Genomic DNA, 26,444 nt, shown 5'->3' on the forward strand with positions numbered 1-26,444 from the left:
GAGGAAACAGGCTCAGAGAGGCGACGGAACGGGCTCCGTGTCCCGGGGGCCCTGGACTGCGGCTGTCTGTTCCCTTTCCCAGCTGCCCTCGTCTCCCTGACCTGCCAACTGCTCAAGCCATCTAAGGACTCAGAGCCTTGGACTTGGTTCTCTCTAGAAGACACCTGCTATTTTCAGAGACTAGATGGCCCTTCCCTGACGCGGGCCTGGATGTTTAACGGTGGAAGCGTGAGTGCTGTAGTCTTGCGATGTACACCGAGACACACAGGGCTTGGGGAGATGTTCTGGAAAACACGTCGGCAACAGGTGGGCACCACGTGACACCACACGCCGGCAGCTGCGCTGGACGCGCCCGCCAGGACTCACCCGGGACTCGCCCTCTCCTCTCCACTCCAGCCTGTTCGGGAAGAGGTAGAAGTAGCGGCGCTGCCACTGCGTGAGGAAGGGGTTGCCCAGCTTCAGCATGTGCCCGTGCAGGATGCAGTCCTTGCCCAGGGCGTAATCTGAGGGCGGAGACACCGAGAGTTACCCAGGGCCCAGGGCAGGGTGGGCTCGCGGCAGCAGGCATGTTCCCGGGAATCCGCAGCGACACGCTTCCGGGGAAAGCCACCCGTCTGTGACTCTAACGCATTACAGAAATGATCACTTCTGTTTTGAAACACGTGGGAACTGAGCGTCTGAACTCAGGTGTCCAACTGTCTACCAATGTGTTACACAGCTGCTTTCTGGGGTTCCAGTGAACCCCCAGTGCTCATTTATGCCTTGGAGAGGCCCAGCTTTGTTCCAAACCTTTCCTCTCCTACTGTACGTAAATAATGATGAACAGAGAGTAAACCTCTCGGTAAACCTGAGCCGTCCCCAAGTCCCTCTGCCCATCTGCAGCACTGAGACTATCTACTCTATCTTTCATCCCACAAACACTCCTACAGCGGGGACGTCCTTGTCTCAGCTAGCTGAGGTGATACAGGGTCACATCCCGTTCACGCCTTAGCCGTAGGTCAGGCTTGTTCCTCACACACACGGCTGTCACATTCGTGTTGAGCCCTGACTACCTTTTTGAGATACCACCTCTTTAAAAAAGGGTAATTTTTTAGCCTTCATAGAAAGGTTTGTGACTGTGTTACAATCAGTTGGTCACCGACATTCATTCATTCATCCAACAAGCAGTCTGTGCAAGCCCAAGTGCTGGGCTTGTTCTGGATTCAGCAACGTACAAAATGGGCAAAATCCCGGCCTTGTGAAACTCACAGTCTAGTGTGAGCTTCAGACAGTAAGCAAAGAGGCAAAGCCATGCTGGACCATCAGGAGAGGGCTCGGGAAGGAGGGCCGCAGGGAGGGTCACTTGGGGCCAGGTGTGGCTTGAGGCACTGCCACTGCAATCTGGAACATGCTTGCATTTCCAAAGTATTTAAAATGGAAGTATCTGTTTCTTCCCCAAAGAGCTAAGCCTCAGCCAGGGATGTAGCCCACTGGCACAGGACCTGCCTGGTAAGCATACGGTCCTGAGTTCAAGTCCCCATACCCCCCCCAAAAAAGTTTGTTCTTCAGCGATCTAAGCCTAGACTGTACATTTTTCTGTAGAAAAATTTCTGAAATCGTCAACCAAGATCTAGTTATATGAGAAGTATTTACCAAGATATTACTTATTAATATATGAAAATCAGTTCACTCATTTGTTACATGTTCCATCTAATTATAGTTCTAATTAAAAGAACACATTTCAGCAGTCACTAGGATACATATTTTTCCTGGGTCTAATTTATCAGGTTCCTAGGACTATCCTGGCAAGTGACTGCTGGTACAAGTTCCGTGGGACATCTGTCCTGGCAAGCACACACCTGTGTGACCCCAAGAGACGGGTGCTCTGAAGAGCAGCTCACACATACAGGCTGTGTCCCTGCAGAACTGGGGTGGGGGACAGTTAAAGGGGTGCAGCACTCCCTTGTTCCATTCTGGCAGTAACCATGTAAGGAGTAAATCACCCAGAACTGAAGCTGCTGCTCTAGGTAGGTGATAAATGCCCCTGGGAAACTGTCAAAGAGGACCAGAGACTCCTACACCAAGAGGCTTCCACCAGTGGAATCTTTAAATAGAGTGAAAGTGTCTTTGGCCCACCTTCGCAGGGTCTTAGCTGAGAGGGAAAATGAGATGACATTTTTACCTTAATCAACGATAATAAATTTAGGGGCAGGGGATATAGCTCAGTGACACAGCGCCTACCTTTGGTAAGTGCAAGGTTCTGAGTTCGATTTCCAGTTCAAAAAAAAAATGGGTGATTTTTGATCACTTGATGATGTTTTCCATTTTGGAAATCCTATTGGGATTTTTTTTTCTTGGTCTTTTTGAGACAGGGTCTCACTATGCAGTTCAGGTCAGCCTGGAGCTCACTTTGTAGCCCAGGCTGGTCTCAAACTTGGTATAATCCTACCACCTCGGCCGCCCAAGAGGTGCGATGACAGGCACGCATCACCATGCCTGGCTCCTATTTGGCTGTTCTTTAACTTAACATATTTTGTAACTTAATATACTCACATATTTCTCTCTCCTAAAAAGCGATGTGTCACACCAAGTTCCTCCCCGGGACCCCACCCATGTTAGGGGCCCCGTGCAAAGTGAATGTGCAGACCCATACTCAAAGGTTTCCACTCGTTTGCACTTTGAGACACTTGAAATGGAGACAGCAGAGCATTCATCCTGTGCCTGGGCGACTGCGCAGGACACACATCAGTTAGGCTAGCCCTGTTCCTGACGCTTCCCCACTGTGTCGGCAAGGAGCAAGCTTCCTACCCAGCCCCCAGTACTCCCTGCTAGGTGATTTAGATGAAAGAAGGCTGGCTGTCCCAATGCACTTGTTTATATGCTGACTGAAGACTTTGAAATATTAACCAAACTCCCAATCCACACCAAACTAAAATAATGACCAGCATTTTGTTTGTTTTGGTACTGGGAATTGAACTCAGGACCTTGCACTTGCGCGGCACGAGCTTATGCCACTGAGTTATCTCCCTGGCCCTAACCAGCGTAGTTTTTACTCTGCTGGGAAATACTGTATGACCCAAATGCTTTTTTAGCTTCGTAAGAAATTGTGAAAATTCATTGCATTTAAAACCTATCAAGACACATCAGCCGTTTTACCTTCCTCATGGCCCAGTTGCTTATTTTTTGCTCTCTTCCTGGCTTCGATTTTATCAGTGTCTGTGTTTACTGCCTCATAAACCGTCTCTGTCACTTCCTGCTGCCAGCGCTCAGAGATGACCAAAGGGAAGTTCTTGTAGAGTTCTTGGTCGCAATCAAGCAGCTTATTAGGAAATCAAAATATTTGTGATTTAGCATATTTTCAGAGACAACAACGGGTCAACAGCACTACACCATGGTGACTAGCACAGCTGTACACATGCGGACAGCTGGAAGACAGCACGTAATCACTGTGAGCTTTCAGCTGTGACAGATCTCCACCGACAATGACTCAAGCCACCAGAATTTATGGTCATAACTGACTAGCACCTCGCTCGATGCAGGTCAGGTAGACGGGGCCTCATCTTCTGTTCCATCTTCATGGCATTTTTGTCAGTGAAAACTACACCTGGATGTGGTGGCGCATGCCTGTAATCCCAGCACTTGGGAGGCTGAGGCAGGAGGATCCTTGCAAGTTTGAGACCATTCTGGGCTACAAAGTGAGTTCAAGGCCAGCCCGAACTGCACAGTGAGACCCTGTCTCAAAAAGACCAAAAAAAAAAAAAAAAAAAAAAAAAAAAAAAAAAAAAAAAAAAAAAAAAAACTAACACATAGGGGTTTTACTGAAGTATTAAAAGATTCTGGTGACTAAGTAAAATTTTAATTATCATCAGGATATATTACTTATAAATGCAGGAAAACACGCCTGTATAGTATTAGAAATAATTACAGCACATATTACATAATACACTTATAATTATGAGGGCTTTCCAACCTACCTTCAGTTAATCTGTACAGTCAGGAAAACACAAGGTAAGCTAGGCCGAGTTTAACATTACACAAATCTTCCAACTAATTAAACACTACAATTGTGTGTATAAATAGAAGGCACAAGACACATAGTGTTTTGGCAACATAACCTCCAAGAGCTGGTGTAATAAAAATTACATTTAATGATAGCATTTTTCTCTCCCATGATTCCTCAGATTCTTCATTCTGCCCTTTCAGTGAGACTGCACTTTGTTGTTGTTTTTTTTAATTTTAAAAATAAAAGGAGAAAAACATTAACAGACAGACAACGTTTTACAAAATAGCAAAAGAACAGTACAGACAATACAGAGTTACAAACAAAGTGGTAGGAAATTAACAATGCTTGTTGTATTACATATTGATATCTTCAAAGTGGTTTGACTGCACTTTGAAAATGAGCAACAACAACAAAAAAAGTTGTTTTAGCCATCAGAAGGACGGCAGAAGACTGAGCCATCCTGCTAGAAATACAGCCTGTCAGACGCACGATCTCTTGAGAGGTTTGATCTCCTCCTTCATAAGCTGTCTAGGTCTGGGAAACAGACGGACGGACACAGGTGCTGTAGCAAGGTATTTGAAGACAGGACAAGGCAGCTCCTGCCCTGGTGCCTCAGCAAATCAGAGAACACGAGAAGCACCACTGTCCTGTCACCCCCTCCAGGGCCGTAGCTCTCCAGTCTGACCAGCTGTCACAACAAGGTCCCATCTGTGGTTATGTGGATCGGCAGAGCCTTCCCCCTTTCTACTTTCTTCCAATGTCCACACCACGCCCAGAGCTGGGACCCTCTGTAGTTGTGCAGGGGAGAGGCGTGTGCACACCAGGGTGCGAGCGGGAGTGAGCGTGTGCCGGGGAGGTGGAGGCACCAAGCCCGCAGTTGCCTGTGCTGGGCGCCCAGACGCAGATGCACAGGCGCACGTTTGGAAAGGGTGTGGCCTGAGCCCGCATGCACCTTCATATTCTTTGGGTTGCCTCACAAAGTTAAAGAATAGATCATTTTCTAAGAAGTGGCTTGGATGGATGTGGTGCTCATGCCTATAATCTCAAGTTCTCAGGAGGCTGAGGCAGGATAGTAAGTCTGACCCCAGCCTGGGCAACGTAGTGAGACCCTATGTCAAAAAAATGAAAAGCACTAGGGATGCAGCTCAGTGGTGCAGCACCCCTACGTTCCACCCCACTAACAAACACCAACACAGCTCCCTTCGCTGGACTGAGCCTCCACACTCACGGCTGCGGCCCTGCCCCTCCCAACTTCCACCTCCGCCCGCCCTTGTCCCCCAAGCCCCAGGTAGAAGCTGGTTTGTTAAGCACTGACTGTGCCAGGAGGCTTATGTCGTCTCCCTTACGCTCACAGTGAGCCTGACAACAAAAGCACCCACTTCACAGGTGGGAAGCCCAAGGCTCCCAAGAGGTTAAGGAACAGCCCAAACGCATCCTACTGCCAAGTGGCAGGTCTGAGCTGAGTCTGATGCCTTTAAAGCCTAGATTCTTGTTTACAAAAATTTTAAATATGAGAGACTCGTTTTAACATAACGTCTGGTGAGATGCCACATAATAGCAGCTTTATTTTTAGTGCCCTTCGATGGGTAGCAGCACATCTGATGATGAAGTTCCATCGTGACAGCAGCAATCCCTTTCACCAGCTCTGTCAGAGGCTCGCTCCCCACGGCCCACTCTGCCGCAGGCATCACACTCCTGGCAGGCACCGACCAGCGAGGCTGTGGACGATGCTGAGTGATGCCAGGTCTGGGCACTGCTCTTGCTGCTGTCCCGGGACAGTTATGGCCCAGATCACAGATGCCTCTGAGCTGCTCATCAGCCCCGCACCTCTGCTCTGTGGCCTCCGCCCTCCCCACGTTGCCTGGACCCAACCCCACCTCCTGGGAGCCGCTGCTGAGGACATCCTGATAGTCTTTCTGGCTCAGCCCTCCGCTCCTGGTGCCACCACCAGCTCTACCCAGCTGCTGCTCCCTCCCAGCCACCCACCCAAGCACCTGCTGTCTGTGTGCCGCTCCCCCCGCCTCCCCATCTGCCTGTGTGGTGTTCTGGATGTTTCTAGCGACAGCTCCTTGCCTTCTACAGCCTTCCCTGTCTTCACACCTTACAGGTGAGTGTCACCACAACGTCACCGCCTTCGCTGGGGAGCAGGTGCTTGGAGGGACAAATGTAGGGATCTGCAGAGGAGGACAATAGCAGGCAGCTGAGAAGAGCTGGGGGTTCAAGACAGTGGGGACACCTGGAGAAGCTGTCAGGGCGGGGACAGGTTACCGCGTGACATCTAGTGATAGACTTTGACTTAGCGTTTTAAAGACAGTGATTTTTCTCTCATGACTCACCACGTGTAATTATGTCTTGTCTCTACTTGGAAAAATAATGATATGAACAAAAGCTTGAAAAATGCAGAGGATGAGGTAAAAAACAGTGATTATTTCACCTCTGACTGACAAATGCAAAATGATTCACACTGACTGCAGTTTTCATCCCGACACAAAGAGATCCAAGTACTCAGTAGGATTCAAACAACTGGCGCTTGTGCTCTAGGTGAAATAGGTTTGAGATCAGAGTTGGTTTTCCCTGCTTTATATATATTCAAGCTATCTTTCAACCCCAATATTCCGAGTCAATAAAAATCTGACCATTTTGTAATTCATTGAAAATAAAATTATTAGTACAATGAAAACTTTCCTGGTTTTTAGTTAATTTAGGTCTTTTTCTCTCTTTTTTCTCCTAGTACCAAGGATTGAACCAAGGGCCTTCACACTGAACTACATCCCAGCTCTTTTTATTTTATTTTTCATTTTGAGGCAGGATCTCACTGAGTTAGCCAGGCAGGATGGGTCTCAAATACATAGCTCCTCATTTGTACATTACATTCCACAAAGAGCCGCATACTGAGACAATTACTAAGTTTAACTGATTCCCAACAGAAACTGCACCGTGCCCCCTGCCCCCCCAAGTTTTGTTAAAAAAAAGTAAACCCAAAACTGTCACCTCTGTACCTTAATGCCTTTCGTATCCTCTTCATCAAATGAGCCAATGTCAAAAGCGTCCGCAGCATTGACTTCTCCCCGGGGAGGGATCAGTGGGGGTGGGTACTGGAAGAGTCAGAGAAGCAGGGCTCGCTTATGAGGCCTTTACAGCCACTTCCCCCAATGCTCCGACCTCAGCCTGCCCCGCCGCTGTGCAGTGCTCTACTCAGCGCCTGTAGCCACACTGCGCAGTCGCACTTGAGCCTTTGCAACAGAGAGTCCCAGGGAAAGACTGCTGGTCCAGGCAAAGTGAAGGAAAAAGACTCATGTCCAAACTTAAATAATGTTCAAATAAGATAAAGCCTCTAGACTGCACCGTGCCCCCTGCCCCCCCAAGTTTTGAGGAAGCGCCTGGTCCCAGACAATGGTTGCAAATGCTTTGGACTTGCTGGGGCCACACTGAGCACCAGCCCAGTCACCAGCAGTGCGACCGAACGTGTGGCCGTGCACTGAGTGTAATTCAGCAGGACTAGGCGCTCACACGCTCCACACTCGCGAAGGCCCCACTCCGCTGCAAGGCTGAGTTCATAGGGAAAGGAGGGCAAAGAAGATAACCAACGCTGGGAAAACACTGAGGTGTTTCCTGTCTCAGCGAGAACAGTCACACTTCAGTAAGGACACGGCTGGGGCGTGGCCGGGGAGAGCACGTGCATAGCTGGGTTCCACCTCCAGCACCAAACAAATATAAAAATAAAAAATAAGGAAAGGGAATTACGTTGATATAAAAACATTAATTTTGAAAATTATGTGGTGCTGGGTGAACAAATACACATAAACTTGTACCAGAAGTGTCTGGAATACTTTGATATAGCTCTGTGCAAACATGTGGTCATGTGTTGAGAAGGGTTTAAGAAGATGAGCAAAAGGCTACAGAAGTCTCAGTTACATGGATTTTTGATGAATTCATAGAAAATATATTTTCATAATTTTTGGAGTTGTCCCTCAGTTACTCTAGGAGATGGGCTCTAGGACCCGCTGGACACCAAGATTCACACATGCTCCAACCTCTGGTCTACAACGGCACAGTATTTGTGTATCACTGATGCGGTCCTGCCATATATTTAAATGATCTCTAGAGTAGGTATCCTTGATGCACTGTACATGCTGTGTAGGCGGCGGTTATGCTATACTGTGTAGGGAGGAATAACGACAAGAAAAGGTCTGCACACACTGGGTGCAGACACAGTCCTCTTCCTGCGGGTGTCCCATCCGCGGTTGGCTGGATCTGCAGATACGGAAGCTGCAGATACACAGGGCTGACCGCACGAGGAGGTGAGGAGGAACTTGTCCCTGAGCTCTGTGCACATGGGGAGCTGAGGCGGGAGCCCTGGGGGACAGAACCAGGAAGCCAGCAGCGTGGAGAGAGAGGGGAGGGGCTCAGGGGGAGCGGGGGAGCCTGGGGAGCAGTACCTTTTGGAGGTAGACATGCTGCCAGTCGACACCCTTGAAGAAGCTGTGCTCTTTCACTTCCTGCGCGCTGGTGAAGAGAGAAAGTGTTCCCACAGTGCTGAGTCGGCATTTGGAAATACAACAGAGCCTTTGCACACAGTGTCTCCCGTTAGGGACACAGGAATTATCGCCAGCTCTTTAAGGAAGCCAGTAAAGAGGGCTTCCCACCGAGCAGCACAGGAAGCGTCGCAGTGCTTAGAAACACTGCGCCTGGGACTACTGTCCCATATGATCCTTTGTGTGGGATGCTTCTTCCAGTTTGTGATCATGGAGGAGTTTCTACAGAATGACGTACGCATATGTCTGTCTCACATATCACATGGAGATGTATGTGTTATAGTAAAAACCTTAAAAGTGGGCAGTAGAATGTACATAAAGGATAATTATATATGATATATATGATAATTCTGTGGTTGTTAGAATGCAATTTATGTGAGAAAATGGAGATCCACACTTTAAAGAAATTTATGGCAAATGACTACAAGTTTGATCGTGAAAATGTTAGGAATCTGAAGCACCAAGTATTTAAGTAAAAACTAGAAATTTAATCATACAGTGCATGTCAAACACCTTTAGAGGCTAAAATAACAAATCTCTTGAAGGTCACAATTAAGACTCCGTGCATATAGAACCAAGGTTGTAAGCTAAGCCCATAACCCTGTGCCCCTAGCAGGTTCCTCTCGGTCCAGTCTGTGTCACACACCCCAGTGCTGCTCCTCAGCTCCGTCCTCCACAGGTTCTGGGGGCATCTGGCCCAGTCCAGGTTCTTCTGTGCCTTTATCTGTCCTTTGACTCCCACATCTCCATGACAAGCACCCTGCCTCCATGACAAGCACCCAGAAGGCCCACGTGTCCAAGTGCCCTACACACCTTGCAGTCAGGTCATATGGACGGGGGGCGGTGGGGGTGCTGATGGCAGAGTGACAGAGCTGCTCTCCTGGGGACAGGGTCAATGTACTGACCGCCCAACTCAGCAGCACTTGTGTGTGTGGGGCACAGAACTAGAACTCAATGCATGGAGGCTTTGACCTTAGTGTAAGTGTGAGCACGCACGCATACATACACACACCCACATCCAAACCTCCGTATTAGGGTTATTAGGAGGGAGAATTCTTGAAAGCTTCTAAGAAATTAAATTTGCTGAAGATTTTAAGAAAGAAATCAGTTAAGGATGAACATTTAAAAAATCAGAAAGCAAAACAAAGAACCAAAGTGAAGATAAAGATAAAACACAAGATCGGGAGCATCAGAGAAGAAATCCTAATATTTGTTTAATAGGAGTTCTAAGAGAAATAGAGGACAGGAAATGTCAAATTAGTAAAGTAAGAGTATTCTTCACACTGAAGGACATGAGTCTTGGAACAGAAGTGCCTGACGTCATGAGGGATGTGATAACTGAACTCAATGACCAGCACTGACTGTTTGCTTGAGTGCAATAAAACGCCATCTTCAAAGTTCAGGGGTAAAAGTAATACTGATTTTGAGTCCTCTATCAAGCATGGGCAGCAGTTATGTTTGAAGACAGTGGGAAGAAATTTCAGATAACTAAGATTCAGAAACGGGGCCCTCACAGATCTCTCTTGGGAGCCTGTCTGGAGGTTCTAGCAGGGGAATGCAGCCACTTGTATACCCTTGACCGAGGAACGGTCCTCCTCTATCGGGCAGTTGTCCGCTTAACTGAGCACACAGCTCCAGGAGGGACGCACATGCAGCGCTGAGGGAGGCAGGGGACATCCGCCCAGCCAGCCAAATCAGATCCGCCAAATCAACCCTGGCCACCAAGAGGTTGACAGATGTTGCAGCCAGATCACCCTCACATCCTCTCACAGATCTAAGGAGTGACTTGGGAATGAACTCTGGCTAGAAGAGAGGGGACCCTGAAGACCTGAAGACCAGAAGGCGGGGGGTCAAGTAAATGGCAGTCAAACGAGGAGCATGAAAAAGAACAGTGCTGACTAGAGGGATGGGGTGAGGGGAGGGAGAGGGGAAAAGGAGAAGGGAGAAGCGGGAGGAAAGGAGAGGAGAGAGATCTCTGTTCCCAGCGGAGCTGGTAGACTGGGTCCACCGCAAAAGGAGAGTAAGGGAAAAGTGAAAGCACACAACTGTGACACACACACATATATGTGTGTATATATGTAACCTCAGGTAGACTAAGCGAAAGTAGAAACTGTGGAATGAACAGCATGGACACACTGCTTCTTCATTTGAAGCAGATCTATATGCATGCAAAGCACAAAGACTGACTACGATTCACTATGCTCAAAGAACGGAGAAAACCGCACCAACTTGGTATGACAAAACCAAAAAGTAACACGACAACAATGCACGAGAGAGAGGCAGACCGTGAGTGATGAGAATATCAGAATTCCTGCCCCACAGCATCAAGCAGGGACTCAGGAGACCCTGTTCACTGTTGATGGAAAAGGCACGACTGGCTGAATATGTAACTTAGAACTATAAGGGAAACACAAGAACCAAACATAGTATTTCAGCTCTCGAGAGGCGAGGGAAAAGGAAGGCTGCAGAGAGTGTAACAATCAAGTAAATCTTCGTTTGTTACAGGAGGAGCAGGCAGTCTCTTAGGTAAACTGGTAAGTGAGCAAATACACATGAGTATATTATTTAGCTATCTCTATAACATACACACACTATACAGGTATAATACACGTACATACATACGTGCTACTCTCAAGAATGCATATACACTACACACATGTGGCACACACCCATGTACCATGCTGTGAAAGGTGGTTTCCATGCAAGGCAAGCTTGGGTGTGATGAGATATGGGAAGAATCTGGTGTAAGCTCTTCTCAATAAGCTTTCCGGTATGAGTGTTTGGGGGTGTTGGTGGTGGGGAACGGAAAGCCTGTGTTATAGTTAAAGCAAAGTCAGTGGGTTATGCCTAAGAGGAAATACGTGAGAACCTGATCATAACATCACCCCCCACAATCCAAAAGTAAGTATGACTGAAACGTCTGCAGATGGACTATAAGATATCAGAACTCATCTCCACCATCTACAAGTTTGATTTTTAGAGTTAAAAAGTGATTGACTCCTTCAACTTCTTAGTTACAAAAACACGTAGGGAATTATACATATATTCCCTGCGTGATTTCTCCCCCAAGTCCAAAATGGAATTTTAAGGACTAGGCATGCCTTCTGATATATTCAAAATAACTGTTCCACTTTCGGTGTAAGGAAAATGAACGGCAGAAGCGGGGCTTACCCGCCTCCGTGGCAGCCCAGCCGCTTGCTCACTTCACGCTGTAGCAGGCCTTCCAGAAGTGACTTCAGCTCGGGGGAAAAGGCATCTGGGAGCTCCACATTCTGGGAAAAGAAGAGAGAGACCTCACAGACCCTCACACCAACCAGTTCGAGGCTACTTTATGTAAGTACAGCAGGAGAAACTGCAGATTCATTGTGGGCTGATACTGCCACATAAACATAAAAAGAAACGTAGAAACATATACAGGTCACTAATCAGTTTCAAAACCAGTCAACAGGCTGGTGCCAGATCTGAAGACTCAGAAGCTGCCTCCCTCCTCTGCACCGTAGTAACTGCTCCTTTTATTTGATTTCCTTGGTTTCTTCTTTTCATGTCTTTTTTACGCTGTTTGCAAACCTTGATTTCCCCCTAACATTTAGTTCATTTTTATTTTCCTTTTAGGGCCAGGGAGATGGCTCAGTGGCAAAGTGCCTGCCTGGCAAGCACAAGGTCCTAAGTTCGATTCCTGGTTCAAAAAAAAAAATTCTTCCAGTAATTTTATCTTCATTTATTTACTTCAGGAAGGCAACTGTTTATGCTTTTTATATTAATATACTACAGCTATTATTTTTAGGCTACTTTCTATAATATAGCAATTTTAGTATTAGTGGAATAAAACATGAAAACACTATCATGCAAATAAGAATACATTTTTTCATCCCCTTACCACGGTGAGTGTCATTCGGTCTATCTCATGCTTATCTTTGGTTTTGTGTTGTCTGAAAGGGCTGTGACTGTAAAAATAAAGAAAACAGTTTATTAAAACATGGCGTCACGTAAGTTAGCACACGCACTAACATTTGGGTAAAGTATTAATTGAAACTATAGAAATGCAAAAGCCATAAACATTTATCATTTCCAGAAAAAAACTGCTGACCAAATACATGAGGGCCTGAATGAGCCACACTCCATCTCACCTGATCTGCCTGGTCCTTAGGTCAGTGAAATTGTGGCACTGAAATGTGATTTTCCAATTAAAATATCATTAGGGGCAATATAAGTATTATTAAAATATATATTTTATATAACTAACATTTTATATAAACAATATATATCAATATTATTAAAGTATCATTAGGGTCAATATCAATTTTATCAATAGATAATCATGAGAATATGAGTCACTTACATAGTGTCACGAGTATCTGAGCAAACAGTAACTTCAGCACAATTATTTTAGCAAAGTGGACACTGGCCCTACAACTACCCATGGAAATGGAGTCAAACTACAGCGAGATCAAGATGAACAAGAGTCAGCCCAGAGGCCAGTAAAGGTGAGCGATCTATTCCTTTAGCTGCAACAGACATAAACAATCGTCCACTGCCAGGTCCCTGGAGACCCGGGCTCCTACTCAGGTTTCGCCCATGCAGGGCCCTGTACTTCTGAGTCAGGAAAGCCGGGAAAGGTGTGACCCAGCTGTTTACTGGCTGTGAGCCAGGAGGCCCCCTTCAGTACTAATGCTTTCTCTGTAAAATGGGGATCATGACTCACACTTCACAGAAGGGAAGGAAAGGGAAGTTAAAAAGGGAAGGTGAAGAAAAACTCAAAAGTGATGGTGCGGGTCGTCCCGATGACAGCAATGTACAATAGGCACATAGTATACTAATCACTTTTTTTGGTAGTGGGAATCGAACTCAGGACCTTGCACTTTCCAGGCAGGTACTTGTGCCACTGAACTATTTCCCCGGCCCTTGTAAAATTAACAGAGACAATTCTTACTTTACAAAATGAATCTTCAACTTGGTAAACTATATAGAACAGGTTACCCTTACTCTCTGCCATGTTTTAAAATCTCTGGAGAAGCTGACTTTTAAGGAAAATTCTATCATTAAAAGACACTTTTAAATATACAAGCTAAAACATCATAGTCTCTTAATTTACTTAAAAATTAAAGAAGCAGCCAGGCGTGGTGGCGCATGCCTGTAATCCCAGCACTTAGGAGGCTGAGGCAGGAGGATCACTGCAAGTTTGAGACCAGCCTTGGCTGCAAAGTGAGTTCAAGGCCAGCCTGAACTGCATAGCGAGACCCTGTCTCAAAAAGACAAAAAAAAAAAAAAAAAAATTTAAAGAAGCATTACAGACGTTTTTCTTACAGCAAGCAACCAATGCCTGTAGAGTGACTAGCCCTGTCAGGTTATTGATAAGACATTTATGCCATAACCTGAGGCAAGTATTATGCGAAGTACTTTAATGTGACCTTCACCAAATGGATTGAAACGCTGAGCACCTCAACGAAGGGCTTTCAAAAAGGGAACAGAAACGTCACTTGTCCTTTTGCTGGCGCTTCCTGCCTTCGGAGCTGGCCACCCACTGAGGCAGGCAGGGAGGGCAGTGACCTGCCCCTTCCAGAGGTGATTTATTGCTTAAATACAGTAATTTAATTTTCTCTCTGTACAACAGAGGGCACCCTCCAACTTTATTTTCTTCCTCATCATGCAATGAAATACAAAGTAATTTCCATCTCTTAAAAGCATTACTCTGAAAAACAAAACGAGAACTGGAACTAAGCAAGCATTGGTAATCTTTTAAAATAGACTTTGACTGGAAATATTCTTTTCACTTTGTTTCCATGGAGAAAAATGCACAGTGACTACACTGGAAAGCAAACAAGGTATTTGTTATCGATAAGATATTGTGAGTTTTACACAAAATCATGCTTTTATCATTTTCTTTGGTGTAAAATCCACAGAAATACCAACAGGTTGACTGTTCTGCAGAAAGGGAATACAAGTTTATTAATCTTATTAACACATCAGTCTCTCTCCTTGACCCTTAGCTGTTTCTGACCAACAATGTTTCTCAGACATAAAAAGAGGTCCAGTGAAGATCTTCAATGGCCAGTCCTCCTGACTGGGCTCCTGTGTGCAGAGCCAGAGGACCCCGCCCTAACCCTGATTCTGCCATGGAGCGAATGTTGCCTCCAAAACTCATGATGCAATTTAACTGCCACTGTGATACCGAGGGGAAGGACCTTTAAGAGGTGACGAGGTCTCCACAACTCCATCTTCATGAATGGACAGGCTGTTATGGGGGTAGTTATCAAGGGCATGTGTTAGTTATTGCAGGGAGGGTTAGCTGCGGCAAGCATCAGTTAGTTATCAGGGGAACGGGTTATCTGTGGCAGCAGTGGGTCGTTACGAAGTGTGTTTGGCTTCCTCTTGCTCTCTGCCCATAGGATGCTCTCTATCCTGTTAGGATGCAGCACAAAAGCCTTTACCAGACGTCAGTGCCTCACTCTTGGACAGCTCAGACTCCAGAACTGTGAGCCAAATAAATGTCTTTTCTTCATCAATTTCCCAGCCCGTGGTATTCTGATGCAGCAGCACAAAAGGGGTGACGACAGCCTTTTGTCTTCACCCGCTCGGGTGCCAGAAGGCAAGGCCACGCCCCGAGCTTGCAGAACATGTGGGCTAACTTTAAAGCCTTTCACGAGACCACAGGGAGGCCTGCAAAGGGACTGGAGTGGAAGCTGGTGGTGCTAAAAACATTGCCAGCACATGGGGCCAAGCCCTGTAAGTTTCCATTTATAAATATAGTGCTCCCATGTCCCACTCAATAAGGAATTATCAGAAATTGCTTTTCAGCTATTCAACTCTATGCTTCCTTGTGGAGAAAGCTTGGGCTTTCAAGTTAAGATCTTGATGCACATCTGTTTCCAATGCAGTCTTGATTATTCTCTGTGAAGAAAGCCAAAGATTTGGCTTCTATTTTGGAAAATGCTAAAGAAAACCTCTGATAGTAATAATCTCCATTCCGAGTGGGGCACGTGGTGCTCACAGACCCTGTGTAACGGCAGCAGCTCCCTGGTGCAGCCTGCTTTAAATAGGAGACACCAACAGGCCTGTCACCATCTCATGGTGCAGGGCCGAGTTCCCTGGGCACGTCAGGGAACAGTGTGGGAACAGAACTCTGTGCAGTGGTCGAGTGCAGCTTGTGTGTTACCGACGGTGGGAAAGTCGACCGTGTCCTCCTAAGACACTGGAAAATCGTTCAACAGGATGCAGAAACAGGCACACCCCACACTCGAGTATCAAATTCATGGTGCAACAGTGAGTTCAAAAACAAGACAGTTACAAGAGATTAAAGATTCTCACATCAAAAATTAATTTTTGAATGTCAGAAAGATTGGATGTTATATCAAATATGGCTTTTGAGTCTTGAGCCCATAGTTGCCAAAATATTTGCAAACGTTCCTACTTTTTCCTCACATGGCGCAAACTCGGTAACTCCAGGCAACTGTCAACTCTTCCCAAGCCACCACCTGCCAGGCTCTTGCCTGATGTCAGACACCTCCAGGCACGGACAGTCAATGGTGACAAGCTTGTGAGTGAGGCCACTGCCACATCAATTCTTTTCCGTAACACGTATCTTCAGTCTAGATGGAGAATCATGATGGCAATGCCACAGCTTTGCAGTGGGTGCTGTTAGACACCTGGCAAAGTCATTTGAGACAGACGCAATGACCACAGCCATAAACATGATGTATGAATGGGCCGGTTCATTGCTGTGAGCCCAGGAACACAGACACCTTCTGGAGCCTGACAGTGTCCTCCCATCCAGATCCCTGCTCCAAATGCTTTGTCCTGAGGCTGTCCTTCTGCAGTGATGATGAACCTTCTAGAACTTTCTTTCTTTTTTTTTTTTTGTTTTTGGTTTTGGTTTTTCTCCAGTACCGGGAACCGAACTCACGACCTTGTGCTTGCCAGGCAGGCGCTTTGCCGCTGAGCTAAATCCCCAGCCCCTAGAACTTTCAGTGATACAAACAGCCTGCTGTGGCACTCATGCCATAGGTTTGCTACCTCTGTTCTGGGGCATCAGGCAGAAAGAGGTATGCAGAACAGTGGTTTGGCAGAGCAAACAGCATACACACACTGCTCAGTGGGAGGACTACGTCACAGGACATATAAACTGCAAATGACACCTTATGACTATCGGCTCAGGAGACGCCACTGGTGCTGGCTTGGTGCTCTGGCCACTCAGCCTCCTGCTCCACTCATTTGTGTTTCTTGTGTCAGAGAAAGGACAGCCGTTGGGGCTGGTGTCCTAGATGTGTATGAATGCACAGGGTATTGCTAGACACTGTGCTGAGGTTTTCCACAGGAAGCTTTGTCAGGGAGTGGGACAAGTGGCACAGGTGGCATTCTCCTGCATTCACAGTTCAGGGAATGAAGACTCCTGTGCGTGGCCACCCCTGCCACCCCCATCACAGGGGTCTGTGTCTGGAAGGCCCGAGGCAACACTGGTTTACTCTGAACCTCCACAGTTTTACAACTGCTGATTTTGGCAATGGTATCACTCCCCCCCACACACCAATTACTTACAGTGGCACCATTTTTAACGCCTGTCCTCCCATATCCATGCATCTGTGAAAGGCTGTGGCATCAGGGATGCTGACTCCGTTTTGGTGTTTTGCCACCTGCCTCCATGACAGGCACTCCATGACATGCCTTCCTTAAGGCTCCCATGCCTTCCCCTCCCTCAACCGCTGCCTGCTGCTGCCCGAACCCTTTTCCTGACAAACCTCCCAAGAACCATGTCACTCCTCGGCTTGAAGGCCTCAGTCTCTGGGACCATGGGATAAAGGCATTCGAGGCCCCGCAGCACCCTTGATCCAGTCCTCTCCCCTCCTCCCAGCAACCGCACTCCTCAGACATGGCGCCCACCACGCCCTGGGTACCAAGGAGAACAGCAGCCTGGTCCTTGGTGTCCCCTCCACATAGATACACCTGGTCCCTCCCTACCTCGTCTTGTGCTGTCATCCTGTCTGTCCTTCAAAGCCCACTTTGCACTCCATCTCCCACGTGACTGCTGGCCCTGTTCTGCCAAGTTTGGTTGTGCTCCCATTTCTGTGTGCCCCCGGCACATGGCCACCGCCCATACACACTGGCACAGCTCATGTGGCTCCTGTCCTGTGTGGGCGCACGTGCCCCCTGCATCCAGTGGTCGCTTGTGTATTCTGAGTACTCAAGACATGTTTATCAACTTTAATTTAAATCACTTAAGTCAAAACACATTTCCTGCTCTGTGGTCTGAGTGCTATATCCTTTCCCTGAAGGATGTCTGAAAACGTAATAGAAGGGATGGTATAAGATCATAGATCTCATTTGGAAAGAGTCACTGACTCTACCTGTCAGAAGCTGGAAGGATTCTTCCATTTCAGGCTCAATTCATGGTCAGCTCACTAGATAGCGATGGGGAGACTGCTATCTGTGAGAGAGTGCTCCTTCTTGGGCAGCTCAAATACATTCTTGTGTCAAACTGCAATCTTTCCCCCCGTAGCATGCCTACCCTCTGCAGTCAGGCTGCATGAAAACAATTTCCTCCGGAGGATGGCCTTCCAAATGCTGGGGCTGATTGTTCCGGTCTCTACATTCTGTGGCTGGCTCTGTCAGCCTTTGGATAGAAGCCCATTATCTCCCTCAGTCACCACTCTTCCCACCCTGTCCTCAGGGCCATCCTCCGCTGTCCTCCTGGCTGGCAACGCTCCCTTGATAGAAGCCACACAGAACATAATGCTCCCAACAAGCCCGATCCAGAACTCCACGTAGGGAGACTAATATCTTCCGGTTCAGCAGTATCCCGAACTTGACTGGGGCCAAGTAAGAAGAGTAAATTCACTTTATCAGCCACAAGCCACAGTATTGGACCAAAAGTATAAAATCCTCCAGTCTTCCAGAAAAGAAAGTAGTGCTATACCAGATCCTAGTATATGCCCTGACATTTTTCACAAATAGAACAACAAAAGATGCAAACAAAGCCCTAAAGGCGAGGCTTCATGGACAGCCCTGTTACATTTCACTGCCGACTGCTGCCTTTGTTTTTTTTTTTTTGTTTGTTTTTTGTTTTTCTCCGGTACCGGGAACCGAACTCACGACCCTGCGCTTGCCAGGCAGGCGCTTTTGCTGCTGAGCTAAATCCCCAGCCCCCGACTGCTGCCTTTGATAGGCTGGCCGATGCTCAGTTTGCCCTCATCCCCAGACTCTGTAGGCACCGAGTCTTCCTGTCTGACCCCGTATCCAGCAGGGACAGGAACAAAGACTACTGGTGTCTCCCTGGACTCACAATGGACACCATCAGAGAGAAAGGCTCTCATGGGGGAAATGGCTTGCTCTAGTTTGCTTTGCATAAACTCTCTAATCAGGTCAGCTAGTCTGAAGACGGGAATTAAAGCCATGCAGGCTCCACAAATGCAATGATTTGATTATGGAATAACAGACCCGACTTTCTAAGCAATAACGCAATTTTAGATCCCCAGTGAACATGGTGAGCAGAGAACAAAAAGATTATCAGTGTCCTGAGGAAACAGTGCAAGTGTCTGGACCCTGGTTTTGGGGTCTGAGGAAATCAGTCTCCCTTCAGAGTCAGCTAAACAGAATCGGAAGATGCACCGGGACTCCATCAGGCATGCAGCTGGAACCGCTCTGCAGGACTGCTCACAGACGAAATGGGAAGAGGTAAATTTTGACTGGGAAACTGCAAGGTAAAGAGCATTCTGGATTTGGGCAGCATGGCGGTTCCACTCACCCCCTCAGAAGTTTGAAGAGCATGCAGCCCAGGGAGAACCAGTCAGCACTGCTGTCGTAGGCTGTCCCCTTCTGCAGCACCTCAGGAGCCATGTACCCATGGGTGCCCCTGCGGAGAAGGCAGGACACATGGTCATCAGAGCAGTCATCAGAGCAGGCTCACCTCAGGACAGCACACTGACAGCTGACCAGGAAGCACGGGCGCCATAGGAGAGGACAACAACCAAGCAGGGGGCACACTGGCTTCTACACTCACTGCACTGCATGTCCAATATTCCCCATCTCTATTAGTGTGTAAATTCAGAAACAACTTAACTCAGCACGTGAATGTGCAGAGAGGAGTCCCTGAGTCTGGGAGGTGAGATCTGAATCGCACAGTTCCTTAGCCCCTTTGTCCCGCCACGAAGGGGGCTAATGCTTTCCTGCCTTTTCAAGGGCCCTGGCACAGGCTACCTGGGGACCAGGGAGGGAAGGAGCGGCGGTGGGCAGGTGACTGTGTTGCGGTGCTGTGCACCTGAGGGCAGGTGACATCCAGTCCTTGCTGTGCCACCTTCTGTGCAAGGACCTGAGCTCACATGTGCCAACAGTGGGGATGCTTGTTTGGGCTTGAGTTGAAAAGTGCCCAGGGGACGGGGCTGGGACTGGGGACAAAGGCCTTGAGGACGTGAGGTAGAGATGCTACATCAGGCTCTGACACCCGCTCAGCACCTAAGGACTCAGCACTAAGCACACATGAAGATGATTAGCAGGACGTAAGAAATCCCTTGAGAGAATACTCATTTTTCTCATCCCCACTGTCTACCTGTTCTACACTCTGTACCAGATCACTAAGAGCCGAGGGTGTACACTGCTCCATCATGAGCGGCCAGAGGAGCTCTGGGGGCGGGGGAGCTCTCCAAGATACAGTCCAGCGGGGACCTTGGAAAAGCCATTCTCTATATGTCTTGCAACCTCTCCATCCCTCAGTAATTTTCTTCATCAACAGAATGAGTAATAAGATGATGGCTCTACCTCTCAGGGGTGCTGTGAGGACTGCAGATATGGCACAGGTTAAGAATGGTGCTGGCAGACAGTAAGAGCTCAACCCATGTCAGGGATTTAATCCCTGCTCTTATGTGGGTATGGCCACTTGTAACATACTTATGCTCAGGTACAGCTGAGGATCTGCTCAGAAGCCCGGATCACTAAGGATCCCAGGTTACCACAGAGCCCAGCGGCCCCTGTCTAAGAGGGATGTTTTGAAAGAGCTTTAGTAAAAGGCAACAATGGGCTCTGGGCCATGATGGTGGGTCCAGCTCTATGGAAAGCTCCAGGATAAGATCACTGAGCCACGCTGAGTATATCAGGGACCTCTACAAGGGCAGCCAAACCCTCTTCTGGGAAGGTTTAATTTTCAGTGTTGCCTGGAAAAGCCATTTGTGGTGACTGCTTAGCTAATAATTCTCAGGACCAAATCACAACTCTGGATGGAAAGACACCTACAAGAATAAATACAAAGCTAACGCAGAGCAACTCTGAGTGTGCACTGGACACGATGAAAGCAAAACACTGGATTGCCTGCACTGCGGCCTTCTGATTCTGCCATGGCATTTTGCTAAAGATTTGGATTACTATTAATACTGAAGAACACTTGAACATTTAAGACATTGTGACATGAGACACAGCTTTATGTTCCTAGATAAAATAAGCTAAGAATCACATTAGTCACTGACAATCTGTTCAACTCCAAAAGTTTTCTTTTAAATTCTTGTGGGTGTTCCACAGATGAATGAATCAAATTTATAATGATTTGTGATTCTGGCACTAGGTGGACCGAGTCTAAGCTCAGCTCATGAACTTCAATCACAACACTACCCTACAAATGGCCCGGCCAGCAGATGAAGTCTGAGGATCACAGCTGCAGTTATGACCTGAGAAACCAAGTACAGGGTGAGATTCTGGACAAAAATCTGTAACCTAGACCAAGCTCTATAGATGACGTCAAAGCTTCAGGGTGTTCACTTCTATAAAGGAAAGAGCATGGGCTCTGGCATCTGACAGGTGGGCTGTAATTCCAGCCCGCACTATGCACAGTCACATGACCTTGGTCAAGAGACTTAACTTCTTAAGACCTCAATTTGCATACCATAAAAAGTGGGTAACAATACCCATGATTTATGGGGTTATCACATTCAGAGCTGCCAGTGAGGCCTACAACAACATCCAGTTGATAACACAGTCAATGCTGCAGTGCTTCCCACTGCCTCCCCTCATGCTGGCCACTTCATGAACAAAGTTCCCTGGGCCTCTAGTTCCAAGTCAGGGACCAGTTGTGTCTTACTTCTGTACCTCACACAGAGTGAGTGTGAAATAAATACTGAATTACTAACTGGCCTCCTCGCTTCATACCACCCTCGGAGGGACATGCCATGGTGCTCTCCTTTATAGAAGAGAGAAATGAGGCTCAGACAAGCTGGAGAAGAAATTCAAACCCTGGTGGCTCTGACACCTTTGTTCTCAGTCACAAAAAGCCTCCTTCTTTTAAAAATGTAGCATATCAGACAGGTGTGGCGGTACACACCTTAATTCCAGCATCTGGAAGGTGGAGGGGAGGAAGATAGAAAGTTCAAGCTCAGCCTGAGCAATCTGGAAAGATTCTGTCTCAAAATAAAAGATAAAAAGGGCTGAGGATGAGGCTCAGCGGGAAGGCCCTGGGTTCACAAAAGGTTAGCATTCACTGTACATGTAGCTTTTAAAGTAAAGGTACCACTCTTACCAATTAACATGTAAACCAGCCTTCTCACCCAACCCCTCCACTGATGCTATTCAAATACCGAGCTTCCTAAGGTGGGCAGAAGAGCCCACCTCTCAGAGCTGATATGAATTTGAGCAAGAAGTAGGGCTGTAAAAGGAAATAATTAACCCCATGTCTGAAAGTTAATTCTTTTGGAAGATTAACTCTTATGAACTCTTGGGTTCATAGTTACAACTACAGTAAATTGCAGAAATTAGCATACCAAATAGCTGTGGCATTAAACATTTAAATGACTCTCTTAAAAACATCTGAGGAACTCCCTGGGAGAAGCTTATACAACCACAGGCTCTAACCTAATAAATGGAAAGTGCTAGCAAAATGCTAATGCTTTTATTGCCATACCCAGATTCTGCAGAAAAAGAGAAGTATGTTTAGAGAAACGCTGCTATTCACTATTAACATTTGATCAGAGCTTTAAAAGGCAATTTTACTTTAATGCAGTTCCACATAAGGGATTGCAATTCAGAACTACTTTACTTCTAGTTACACAAAGAGATGGATCTGTAGTTTATTTTCCGCATGGATGCACGCAACGAGACCCCAGAGAGTTTCCTCGAGGCCATTCAACAGGGACCAATGTTGGCTCAAGAGAGATAATAAAGTGTAATTTTAAAAGATGCAGTGGGAAGAATGTGACATTTAAAAAAGACAAAGCAGAATCTGTCTGCTTTATCAGAAATTGTACACATGTCCACTTCCCACCCAGATGAAACGATACCAAAGAAAAGGAAATGAACATCAAGGCAGACTCCATTCTGTGTTGTGGAGCCGGAGAGAGCGGTCTAAACATGCCTCCTGTCGTGTTTCTGAGTTAGGGGACGTCCTTGGGCCATATCAACTAGCCCGGACCAAATGGGGCCACCACCAACAGCAGCTGCTCAGTGTCTCTGATGTGCCAGGAGCTGGCCCAGAGCTGAGGACCAGGAGTTACCTCCGTGTGGCAACGTGAAGAACTGGTGCAATATCTGAATCCAACAACAGGACCCACATTAGAGGCTTGAACTGACAGTAGATGATTAGTTTCTTCAATTTAGGAAATAGTTCTCTTCAGAGGAAAAAAATATTTTTAAAAAGGAGAAAAAAGCAGATAGAGAAGGAAACTTGACCCCCACACCCTGTCTTGGGGAGTTCTGTACAGCTATACACTCCTCCCTTAGAACCTGGGTTCTTGCATTTATCCTTTTAACAATACAAAGGGATTTACTATTATTACTGCTGCTCTAGAGATTGAGGGTTGAATAGGTGAGCGGTCTTGCTCAGGGTCACATGGGCAGCATGAATTCAGCTCTCTGCTTGAGGCCCGGACCCTCCCCATAGACCAGTGATGGCAAACCTTTTAGAGCTTTCAACGATACAAACAGCCTGCTGAGACATGTATACCACAGGTTCGGTACCACTGCCACAGACCTTCCCTGAGCAGGCTAGTTACACTGTGGGGCAATTCATGCTCCTGAGGCATCCGACTCTTACCTCTACTCCCAAACCTGCAGTGATGCATCCTCCCCTGACTTGGCATTACCACTCACTGAAAACCACAGGTGGCAAGAGGAAGGGGTGGGAGACAATGGCCAAGCCAGCGTCTGATGGAACGAATAAACTGCAGCAAGGAAAAGGGCAGCCAACACAGTGGATGAGCCACTTACACGCTTGCATGCGGCTTCTTTTTGGAAAAATCACAGGCCAGACCGAGATCGGAGATCCTGACATGCCCGTGCTCATCCAGGAGGATATTTGCAGGCTAAATGGAAACAGAAGATGCTCATCAGAAGTTGCAACAGGCCACAGGGCTTGGAGACCTTCTAAGAGCATGCACATTTGCTAATGTATCTCTCCATCGGAGTTTGTTCCTAAACATGCAGTTATAGCAGTGCTCCCAATGGAAGCAGGGCAGGGCACACAGAACAACATTGCTCATATTAATTTCAGCAAAGAAGAGGCAGTAAAAGAGATGAAAGACTTTACTCCTTGGAAAATGACACATGGGCACAGTTCATCAGAGGGAACAGCAAGCAGCTCCTTTACTCCATGCCAGGAGCCACAGTGTAGCCAGATCAGGCACCGCTTGGCAACAGGGAGCAGGACCACCTGTTGTGCGGCTTAGGTGAATCACAGGACTTCAGGGCACAAAGCCGCACAGCACAGAACAGAAAGGAACCTTGCAAGAACATACAGATGCTAACCTAAGAAGTCTAACTGTTCCACACTGCCACGCTAATCCTGATAAATGTCATTTCTGTTTATTTGTACATCTTCGAGTGAGGGCCTTACCAAATGACCAAATGTGATTCTCACCACCACGATGGTGAAATGTATCTATTAAGATTAGATTTAGTGTAATCATGGAAAACAAAGCTCCTCTCCCTAACACACATTGAATTACTGTCATCTTAATAATATTTTTCTGCTGGAGATCAACTATTGTTTTTCTTAAAATAAAAATAATGGCATGCTATTATAAAATTGATGCATGAATAATCATGAGTGACTAGAATTCAATTTGAATAGAAATTAAATAATAGCATTGCCAACTAAATAGCTTAGAAAACAAAAATATGGCATGAAGATGATTAGAAACCGGTTATAAGTTTAAATTAAAATGTATTGTAATAGCACTTCACAGACCTTCAGCAGCAATTTTCTGTAAAGCCCACATGAGGAAACAAAATGTCATGAGCCAACCAATGTCTAATTATTTCTAATTCAATAAAGATACTATTTTTCTTTATTTATGCACATGTGAAAACTAAGGGAATTCAGCCTTGCAGAGAGCTTTAATATATATTTTTTTGTTTGTTTGTTTTTGGTTTTTCTCCGGTACCGGGAACTGAACTCACGACCTTGCACTTGCCAGGCAGGCGCTTTTGCCGCTGAGCTAAATCCCCAGCCCCAGAGAGCTTTAATATTCACAAAATATTTTGTGAAAGAAATGTTCAAAAAGTACATTTATAACATTTTAGATTTATAGGATGTAAGTTAAAAAGCTAACTGACATCCCAGCTCCTTAGAAAAAGGGATATAACCTGTATGTTTCAGCTGGCCTCTGCGGGTCTGAATCTCAGGAATCACAAGTAGCAGGCAAGTATGTCTTCCTGGTATCTCCTCACTCTTCTAGCAAACTGTTACTCTTGTGAATTTTCTTCTCTTTGTCATTTTCACCTTAACACATCTGTATAAACCCATCTGTACTTTGTCAAGGTCCTTTTTCTCGCCATCCCTATCTTCAACCTGCTGAGTGTCACCATGAACACACTGGGCAAGCTCCAGACTTTCTCCTCCATGGAGAAACAAGACCAAGCGCAAGGTCTGGCGTGGGAAAGCTTGCAATAGGACTAAGTCCTGGGACAAGAGCAGAGACCCAAGCACAGCCATCAGGGTTACACAGTTCAGAAATCTGAAAATCTATTGGTGATTTTTAAAGCAATATCAACACAGTGGGAAACTGCAAGCCTGACCTTTGGAGAAATCCTGCAGGCTGATCAGAAATTCACCCATCCTGACCAGCCTGGCCTCAGAGGAGCCAGGACTCTGCTGCTCTATTCCTGGTTTGCCAGCTAATAAGTTGCAAAACAACAACAGCAACAGCAACAACAACAACAAAAAGAATAGTGGTATCTCAGTTCACAAACTTAATTCATTCCATGATTCTGGGAAAGATGGCCACGTTCGGGTTCTTCTGCGAAAGATGGCCATGGCTGTGTTTGTCACCCAATGCGGAGTTCACAAAGAGAAACAAAATTTTGCCAAACACTTCTGTTTGCAAACTAAACTGCAGACAAAAGCATTCATGAACTGAGGTACCACCGTATGTTCTCAGCCTGTTTATCTTAGTATATCTCCAGTTCTGACAAACAGTCACAGCCAAATCAGTTGCTTAGTGAAGATTAATTGAACTACAAGTAATTATAAAATAGGCAACACTAACAATATTCCTAGACTGTTTATTTTACTAATTATTAAGTTTATGATTGGCTATAAGTTCTGGCCCTGCAGAGACTGAGTCAGAGAGACAAACACCACACAGAGAATGACTCTGTCAGGGCTGGGCTGGGGCTATCAGGGAAGGGACAGCACAGATAGAGGAGGGGCGACTTGGGAGGGCATCGGCGCAGCATCTGGGCCCACTGTGCAGAAGCAGCACATCTGCCATTCTCACCTTCAAGTCTCTATAGACCACGAAGCGGTTGTGCATGTGCTCCAGCCCCAGAATGATTTCCGTGGCATAAAAACGCATCTCCTTCTCAGAGAACACCCCGTGCTGTGAGAGGTGATAGTGCAAGTCGCCACCTGGAATCAGGTGCACATGTTAATTCACAGTGTGTTTGTTTGAAGGGAACACAAATCACTGTCATCCTAAGTAGTCAGGACAGAAGCAGAGAAAGTGAATGCTGTTCCTGCCTTC

The 26,444-nt window shown here is 46.6% G+C and overlaps 1 protein-coding gene across 4 annotated transcripts in view; it reads right to left on the bottom strand.

Annotated features, from left to right (window-relative positions):
* The window catches only part of Adrbk2 (adrenergic, beta, receptor kinase 2), a 145,659-nt gene that overhangs the window by 5,969 nt on the left and 113,246 nt on the right, over positions 1-26,444 (bottom strand). For 3 of the 4 annotated variants that reach the window (XM_013517966.1, XM_005391839.2, XM_005391840.2), the window contains 9 exons: positions 26,199-26,329; positions 23,689-23,783; positions 19,253-19,360; positions 12,395-12,461; positions 11,689-11,789; positions 8,422-8,488; positions 6,982-7,077; positions 3,136-3,298; positions 367-503 (listed from right to left, as the gene is read on the bottom strand). In XM_013517966.1, the coding sequence (XP_013373420.1) occupies positions 367-503; positions 3,136-3,298; positions 6,982-7,077; positions 8,422-8,488; positions 11,689-11,789; positions 12,395-12,461; positions 19,253-19,360; positions 23,689-23,783; positions 26,199-26,329 (965 nt within the window). The remainder of the gene's footprint in view (positions 1-366; positions 504-3,135; positions 3,299-6,981; positions 7,078-8,421; positions 8,489-11,688; positions 11,790-12,394; positions 12,462-19,252; positions 19,361-23,688; positions 23,784-26,198; positions 26,330-26,444) is intronic. The other variant, XM_013517965.1, reaches the window with a different exon arrangement.

This window comes from Chinchilla lanigera, unplaced genomic scaffold (assembly GCF_000276665.1).
Source record: "Chinchilla lanigera isolate Chin_1 unplaced genomic scaffold, ChiLan1.0 scaffold00041, whole genome shotgun sequence".
NCBI lineage: Eukaryota > Metazoa > Chordata > Mammalia > Rodentia > Chinchillidae > Chinchilla > Chinchilla lanigera.